The sequence below is a fragment of the Hyla sarda genome, chromosome 3 (assembly GCF_029499605.1).
Source record: "Hyla sarda isolate aHylSar1 chromosome 3, aHylSar1.hap1, whole genome shotgun sequence".
Taxonomy (NCBI): Eukaryota; Metazoa; Chordata; class Amphibia; order Anura; family Hylidae; genus Hyla; species Hyla sarda.
This window is the reverse complement of record NC_079191.1, coordinates 388,680,924-388,690,445: the sequence shown is the minus strand read 5'-3', so window position 1 is coordinate 388,690,445 and position 9,522 is coordinate 388,680,924. Positions and strand designations below refer to the sequence as shown.

The 9,522-nt window shown below is 41.4% G+C and overlaps 1 protein-coding gene across 1 annotated transcript in view; it reads left to right on the top strand.

Moving 5' to 3' along the window:
* The first annotated feature begins 589 nt into the window (after positions 1–589).
* Positions 590–9,522, top strand: part of SLC1A4 (solute carrier family 1 member 4) — a 44,755-nt gene continuing 35,822 nt past the window's right edge. Inside the window, exon 1 of the mRNA XM_056567949.1 lies at positions 590–1,300. Coding sequence (XP_056423924.1) covers positions 771–1,300 — 530 coding nt within the window. The 5' untranslated portion in view covers positions 590–770. The remainder of the gene's footprint in view (positions 1,301–9,522) is intronic.

Genomic DNA, 9,522 nt, shown 5'->3' with positions numbered 1-9,522 from the left:
CGGACAGCCAAAGGCTGTCCGGGCCTGCTGGGAGTTGTAGTTTTGCAACAGCTGGAGGCACCCTGGTTTGGAAGCACCAGCATATTAAGTGCACTTATTTACAAGACCGGATAGAGTGCATATATTTTGCACCTTGCAGTGGTCATTGCATATTTATTATTGTGGTGCCATTATTTTTTTCAGTATATTCTTATTTTTTATTTCTATATTTTATAGAAATGTTATAATTTATTTTATATTTACTCTTTTCCTCTTTTGTTTTATAATTTTACTCCTTTTTTTACTCCATATTTTACTCTTTTATTTTATAATTTATTTTAGAATATATTTATAATTTATCTATATTTTATAATTTATTTCTTTTTTATTTCTATTTCTAATCTACATATCACATCCTTTGTTTGCTATAGCCATATTCGCCATGCTCATCCATCCTGTTACTTAGCTTATTGTAGCCAGACAGTGCACGGAGAATAGAGGGCTGGTGAAGAGGACTTGGCAAAGACAGGGAGCAGGAGGGAGGGGTATTCAGATAGAGATGGGTGGGTGGGAGGGAGAGGAGGAAGCTCTGTTGCATCAGCTTTAGCTGCAGCTCTTTTAGTGGTTGTGAGAGCCTCACGAGTTGAGCAGAGAGTATCTGAAGCTGGAGACCTCACATAGCCTTGACAGCAGTGTACACTTCTATATCACACACACCCATCTGTGGGCACAGCTGGACCTGCCGCAACCACTCATCATCACCGCTGGCAAAAAGCGTACCACACCATCTAATGATGGAGAAGCCCTGCGAGACCAATGGTCACATTGACAAGTACTCTGACTACACTGTGTGCCAGGTGGAAGATGCTGCCAAACCTGCCAAGAATAAGACAGGACAAAATTGTGCCCAATTCCTTCGAAAGAATGCCATAGTGATCCTCACGGTGTCTGGGGTAGTGGTTGGAGTTGGCATTGGCACAGCAGTGAGGAACATGAACTTGACCAAAGCTCAAATGACCTATTTTGCCTTCCCTGGAGAATTGCTACTGAGGATGCTGAAGATGATCATCCTCCCACTGGTGGTATGCAGCTTGATCTCTGGGGCTGCCAGTTTGGATACCCGGTCATTGGGCAAACTGGGTGGTATTGCTGTAGCCTACTTTCTTGTGACCACTCTTATGGCTTCAGGTTTGGCAATCGCCCTGGGATTTATCATTAAACCAGGGGCTGGAGCAGGTGCCCTAAACTCCAATGCCTTGGGAATAGAAACCACCATAACTACTAATAAAGAGACGGTGGACTCTTTCCTAGATCTTGCCAGGTAACTTTTTCTTCTATTCTTCTATGTATAAAGTTCAACCAATGTCCAGCATGGCATGCCTCTCTGGGATTCTGGTTAGGGATATATGTTTTCTGTAGGTAACTAGCACAGTGATTTGAAAGAAAGAAATATGCTGTAGTACAGTCAGGGCATGCTGGACACCAGGGGCGTGCACAGACATTTTGGGGGGCAGGGGCACACATACAAAAAAGAGCACTAATTATAAAAAAAAATTAAAAAAAAGTTTTTAAAAACCTTACATATGTCAACACAAAACAATTCCTGAGGTAAGGGACCTCCGGCAGTCATGTCAGCTGAATGGGACTTGCATCACTCCACTGAGTTCCCAATCAGAGAGGGAATGAAAGGGCAGAAAAAGGGTAGGGGCTCAAGCCCCCTTTTGAGTCTGTATGTGCACGTCCCTGCTGGACACTACATTTCATCAATGCCTGGGCAAAAACATAATCTAAAGCTGCAATGTTTTGTACATCTTAAGTTAAGATAACGCAATAGGTTTTTGTTAGTAGTGAAGTTGGTGAATGAAATCATAAAGCTTAAATATACAGTATTACCTTATACAGTAATGCAGCCCTGCACATGGAGCTGCACACTGCTGCATTTAGTGCTACTATATAAAGAACATTATCTTAGTTGGCATGTGCAGCCTCTCTCATATGATGCAACACCACAGGAGATTTACATGCCCATTGTGTTGGCACTGTCTCAACAGTATCTCAGGAAGCAACATCTATATAGAGGATATAAGTAGTTTGCATACATCCTCTGCTGGTGTCTAGACAAAACATAGGGAATTTTAAATGTCTATAAAGATAATAAAGATTTTACACAAAGGTAAAAAGAATTGAAGACAGACACAGATCCTAAATCTGGCCATTGACAGAACAAATATGAACTATTATATTAAAGTCTATTAATGTCCATAATTATTTCTATATGGCTAGAAGAATTGGTTTTGTCCCATTAAAGACTGTCAGGACATATTTACGTTTGTAGAATTCAATTATTGGCCTAAAAGTTTACATGTGAGTTAGTGCTCAAGTACAGAGGAGTGAACAATTCCTTACCTGTTCCGGGATGCCCCTTATCTAATAAGTATCCGTAGTGCAGAGTCAACCAACCTGTGGCTATTGCAGAAGTAGAAGGCTTCCATCATGGCCTGACAGTGTGCAGTTTACAACAGCTGGAGTTGGGGAATACTGCATGCGATGGCCATGTCTTACTGTCCTTAAGCCTTATGACATCTATAAATGGTCACTGAGGTGGAATAAGAACTTTGTAACATTGGGAATATTCAGCATTATAAAGTTACTCTGAGAAAATTATTTCCATCTAATTTTTCAATGAAAGGTTGAATCACTTTTTTTTTTTTTAAGGGGTTGTCCCATCATAAAGACTTATCCCTAGTCCTCTGGACCTCCGAGAGGTCAGACCCTCACAATCTGCAGAATGGGGTCTCAAATCTACCCCATTCATTTTAGGAGCTGCTGGAGGTAGCCAAGTACTGCTCCCATAGACAATGAATGAAGTGGCACTGTGCACATGGACATAGAAGATTCTGGGGGGCAGGGCCTAAAATTGGAGTAAAATAAAAAAGAAGTCATACTTATCTACCCCAATCCCCCACAGCTGCCATTCCATTGACACCTGGTCCTCGCTCATCACCGCTTCTTCCTGGCTTCAGTGATGCATCACCCTCATAGGAACTGTCTGCCTCAGTTAGTGACTGGTTGAACAGCCAATTCTTGTGGGGACGACACATCACTGGAACCATGAAGAAGCAGAGATGACTGGAAGCAATGATAATGGCAGCTGCAGGGGAATGGAGTAGGTAAGTATCGCTGCTTTTTCTATTTTAACCTCTTCAATGATGATAGAAACAACGTATTTCAGATCTACACTAAAGGGCATTGTCTTATTTGTAAAGCCCCTTGTTAGAATGAAGCTGCCTCAGATATAAACTGCTGCTCCTCTAACCCCAGTGATCACCTTTTGGAAGTAAAAACATGATAAAAATATATATTTTTTTAATTTCTTTGGAGAAATACTTTTACATAGCGGCCAATAAAAATGAATAGGTGTCTACATAATACTTGATAGCACATTATAGCAAGTCCAACAAAGTAGGAGCTACTCTGTGCCCAGTCTAATAAAAGGTGTCAGAAAAGCCTTAGAAAGTGGTCATCAGGATTGGAACACCTCTTTTAGAAACATGTAAAATTTTTATTGTTGGAATTCTTGATACTCACTTATATATCAGATATGCTATATATGAGGTTTATGTTTGTTTCTAAGTAGAAGAAGGTAGAAAACCCTTTCATTTGAGGTATATTCCCTTTTAAAGGGCTTCAGATTAGTTTTTGAGCAGTAAAAGGGAACACAGGCCACAGATTGGAAATGATAAAGATCTTGTCATGTGTTGAAACAGCTCATAAGTTCTACCTAGATAATAACAAAAATGTTTAAAGCTCTGGTCAAGCCATTTACACAGACATGTATTTTTAACCAGAACAGAATTTTTGGCTGCATAAAAATAAGAAAGAATGTTGGTTCTTTAGTAGATTGGTAGATTCTAGATCTAATCGAAGGGACTCAGCAATAGTAAAGTACCTCAACAAATAGGTGCCCTGAGCCTTAAAGGGGTACTTCCGTGGAAAACTTTTTTTTTTTTAAATCAACTGGTGCCAGAAAGTGAAACAGATTTGTAAATCACTTGTATTAAAATTTTTTAATCCTTCCAGTACTTTTTAGGGGCTGTATACTAAAGAGAAATCCAAAAAAGAAATGCGTTTCCTGTGATGTCCTGACCACAGAGCTCTCTGCTGACCTCTGCTGTCCATTTTAGGAACTGTCCAGAGAAGAAGAAAATCCCCATAGCAAACATATGCTTCTCTGGACAGTTCCTAAAATGGACAGTAGAGGTCAGCAGAGAGCACTCTGGATTTACAAATCTGTTTAACTTTCTGGCACCAGTTGATAAAAAAAAAAAAAAGTTTTCCACGGGAGTACCCCTTTAAAGGTAAGCTATGCTTAAAAGAGGTACCACTTTGGACAATCTATAGGTGTAAGAATTATGACAAGCTGACTATGTCCAAGGATCAGTTGCAATCTGGACCAAAACCTGTCTGTAAGTCTCTCATTTCTCTACAGGACCTTCCGTGGAGGAATTACTAAGTGACCATTTAAATTAATGGGATGTCAAGGTAATGCAGGACAGGATCTCTAAATCGGGGAGGGGGGGCACTCTTTGTAACCAATCTCCACTCTGACCAAGAGATGAGGGTCCTACACAGAGTATGCATCTCTATTAAAGGGGACTCCAGTACTAGACATCTTATACCCTATCCACAGAATAGGGGATAAGATGTCTGATCACAGGGAGTATGACCACTGGGACCCCCTGCAATCTCTGGCTCAACACCCCGTCGTTCTGAACATTTATGTTCAGAACGCGTGCTGTGCTAGGCTTCGGTGTGGCTGTGTCTATGGGAGAGACAGAGATACAGCATTCGTGTTTCTCTGCATCTCCCATAGAGATATATAGGAGGGGCGTGTTGGCCACAGCTACGGGCTGTGGTTGACAGTTATCCGGTACACAGTGGAGATCGCTCCATGCATATGGATCACCAGGGTGCCAGGCAGTGATCAGACACTTATCCCCTATCCTGTGCGTCTAGTACCGGAGTACCCCTTCAACATACAACATCCTTATAGGGAGTACTAAAAAAAAGATTTCCTAAACTACACGCCCCTTAAATAGTCGCATTCTAATAAGCTTAGATGATAGTTGTGTTTATTTTGTGTGGACCAGCACTCTTCTGCCTTTATTGATGGTGCCCACTCTTTCATACAAGTGTTGCATCAGCCATTTGTTGGCCATGGATGAGATGTATGTAAATGAAGAACGAAAGTATATTCCTGGAGCACATGTTGTGCTCTTTTTCAATCAGACCCATTAATTCCCACAGTATTGTGGGGAAAAAAAATTGTTGTCCCTAATGTGAGAATGGAAGCTTAGTTCTGGGACTTCTGAGCAGTCTTTATGCACCTGTGTATTTTTTTTTATGCTGATTATATATATATATATATATATATATATATATATATACACACAAATATTGGTGGTGCACCCTCCTTTAGAATCCTCTCAGCAGGTACCCTGGACAGATCCCACTTCTATTACATCATTAAGTCATTGCATATACGATGCAGCTGCTCAGCTCCTACTATTGAATAGTTATCACACCAACAAGGCTGTTGCCTTGGGATGTACGCTTTGGGGGAGTATTTTTGGACATGTACTATTAAACTTTCTATTTATTACTTTTTGCTTCTCTGTCTTGTAAAACCACCTGACAGAAAAGTAAAGGGACATACATATGAAACATGATGAATGTATACACTATGCCCAGGCAGCTTAAAGAGTACCTGTCATCAAACCATATTTTCAAAACTAACTCAGATTATATTCCCTAACTACTCCTAACACCCCTCCTGCCTTTAAAAAAAGAAAAATTCCGAGCTGTTTATCATACCTTTCCCCTTGCTCACATTGTGTGAGCTCCCTGTAGAAGAAAGTGGGCATTCCCCAGCAGGCGCAAGGTCCCTGAAAACTGCGAGAGCTGTGCCTCGCCATGCCCCACATGCACTTCCTGAGTTTGGTCTCCTGCCAGGCTCGGAGGAGACCAGGGAACAGAACAGAGCCACCTAGTGGCCGTTTTTCAATTGCATTAAAAACATATAAAGGTTGAGAATTTTAACAGCAAGTAAATAGCAAAGTGTCTTATAATTACATAAGGAACAATATATTAATAGTTTAGTTTGGTGGCACATACTCTTTTATGTAAATACAGCGCCACTTTTCAGCACCATTGGAAAACACATCAGAAATTTTCCTTTTATACTATTTAGTCATATGTTTGTCTACTTTTTAATATTATACACTGATATAGACAGCCCTGCCAACAAGTGCAGGTGACGGGTGCATCAATATGATCTTACACCAAATAAGAGAAAGAATGATCCACTAGAACGATTTTTTTACCAAAATATAAAAGGTATATCTTTATTTCATTACACAATAAAATCACAAAAAAAATATATAAACAAAAAAGAAGACAGCACCAGAAACATACACTTATAGGTAGGAAGGCTCAACCCTCAGAACAGGAAGCGATTTTACAGTGAAACGGTCGTTGGGGTTGATATATATGGTTTGGCACCCCTGTTTTATGTTTATGGCTCCTTCTTTTGGTCTCAGGTCTGCAATAGTTTTGCATTCATGCACTTTAACTTGTCATCCTGTTTACTATACTGTGTTTATCCATTGATTTGACCTGTTCCATCTCCTGTGTATGTTCTGAGGGTTGAGCCTTCCTACCTATAAGTGTATGTTTCTGGTGCTGTCTTCTTTTTTCTATATGTATTTTTTATGTGATTTTATTGTGTAATGAAATAAAGATATACCTCTTATATTTTGGTTAAAAAAATCATTCTAGTGGTGCATTCTTTCTCTTATTTGGTGTATAATTTTTGAATATTAAATCAAATAATGAATCCCATCTTTAAATTATAAGAACATTTAAAGTCACCAAGGAGCTCCCTGTCTATATACATATAAGGCTGCTGACCAAGTACCTTACAAAATGTATCCAAGCTGATGCAGGACATCTACTTCAATAAACTTCTTAAAGTCATTTAAGTCATTTCAGGTCACCTTTAGAATAAGCTGCCCTGTGTGTGTACATGAGAAGCAGCACTATTTCTGGCCATTATATAACTTGTATATTGTATTTTTAGCAGATTTCTGCTTTGCAGGCTTCATCTCTACTTTGCAGTTCTCCCAGAGCTGGTAGATGGAGACCCCCCCTCCCCCACCCCCACTCCCATAGACATGTAATACTTGTCTTGCAGACACAGGACAAAACTGAGATTTGATCAGCAAGAGGGGGAGGGGGACTTTATAACAAGAGAAAAAGTTTTGTGTTAATTTTGTACTTCATTCTTGCTATTTACTTGTTTACTTGTCATGGTGCTAAAAGACAAACACTTTTTCTGCATAGGTCTTTATTTTGAATGTTGCTTAGTTTCTCTTCTACGGCCTCTATAGTTTGCTGCATGAGCTCTATTTTCTTTCTATACTTCTCTCTATACTCTAATCAACTCTTCATCCATAAATGCAATACTGTAGCATCCTGGACTGCTGCTTAAACAATAGGTAAATGCATAGCAAATGCTATATCATACAAATGCTATAGTCCATTCCTTCTGGTTTCTTTAAAGAGTACCTGTCACCAAACTAAACTTTTAATAGATTGTTCCTTATGTAATTATAAGACACTTTGCTATTTGCTTGCTGTTAAAATTCTCAACCTTTATATGTTTTTAATGTGATAGGAAAAAATGGCCACTAGGTGGCTCTGTTCTGTTCCCTGCCGCAAGTCAAACAGTTAGTTTGGTCTCCTCCCGGTCTGGCAGGAGACCAAACTCAGGAACGGCGTGCAGGGCATTGCGAGGTACAGCTCTCACAGGCTTCAGTGATGTTGAACCTGCTGGGGAACGCCCACTTTCTCCTGCCGGGAGCTCACACAATGTGAGCAAAGGGAAAGGTATGATACAGAGCTTTTTAAAGCTCGGAAAAAAAAAGGAATGGCAGATGGAATGTTAGGAGTAGTTAGGGAATATACGGTAATCTGAGTTAGTGTAGAAAATATTGTTTGACGACAGGTACTCTTTAAGAACCTTTTAATGACCAAAATAGCTTCATCAATGGGATCCATTACATCATGCTACTAGCATGAATATTGGCTATTTTGGATAAAAAATAATATATAAAATAATCATAGAAATATTATTTTTGTATTATTGCTATTTTATTTCCATTCCTAGACTGTTATTTATCTTAAAATACAAGGATTACATAATTTTATAACTCATTAAAATTCAGCATGTCCTCCTCTATGGTTGTTACGGTTTCCTGCACATTCTCATAATGACCGGCTGGATGGTTGGAAGTGTAATGACCATGGGCTTTGTTTTTTTTTTTGTTCATTGACAACAGTCAATGTAGAGTAATGTGCAGTAATTGATTTGTTTGGTGGACTAGAACCAGGCTCTTGGTAGGGAAGCAGGAATCCCAGGAAGAGTCACATTCAGTAGTATTACCGTATATACTCGAGTATAAGCCGGCCCGAATATAAGCCGAGGCCCCCAATTTCACCCCAAAAACCCAGGAAAAGTTATTGACTCGACTATAAGCCTAGGGTGGGAAATACATCATCCCCCCTGTCATAATCCAGACCCCCGTCATTATCACCCTGTCATCATCACCCTGTCATCATCACCGCCTGTCATTATCACCCCCGTCATCATCACCCCCGTCATCATCACCCCCGTCATCATCACCCTGTCATTATCACCCCGTCATCATCACCCCCGTCATCATCACCCTGTCATCATCACCCTGTCATTTTCACCCCCGTAATCATCACCCTGTCATCATCCCCCCCTGTCATAATCCAGACCCCCGTCATCATCACCCCGTCATCATCCCCCCCTTCATCATCACCGCCTGTCAATCCCTTCATCAGTGGTCTTCAACCTGCGGACCTCCAGATGTTGCAGATGCCATCGGCTGTCCAGGCATGCTGAGAGTTGTAGTTTTGAAACATCTGGAGGTCCGCAGGTTGAAGACCACTGCCCGGGCCTTCGTCATCATCCAGACCCCCCTTTTGTTTTCTACTCACCTCCCCTCGGTGGGAAGGAAGGGTGAGCTGGTCCAGGTCATCTATGCTGCAGGGACCGTCCGGTAGGGAGGGTTAGTCGTTCCGGGCTGTTCACTTTCACCGGGAGGCCCTCTTCTCCGCTCCGGGCCGACCCCGGACTAGTGACATTGCCTTGATGACGACGCACAGGGACGTTCATGCACAGGCACGTCTGCTGCGCACGGACGTCCCTGTGCGTCTTCGTCAAGGCAACGTAACTAGGCCGGGGCTGGCCCGGAGCGGAGAAGAGGGCCTCCTGGTGAAAATGGACAGCCCGGAATGACTAACCCTCCCCACTGGACGGTACCTGCAGCATAGATGGCCCGGACCAGCTCACCCTTCCTTCCCACCGAGGGGAGGTGACTAGAAAACTAAAGGGGGGTCTGGATGATGACGAAGGCCCGGCAGTGGTCTTCAACCTGTGGACCTCCAGATGTTTCA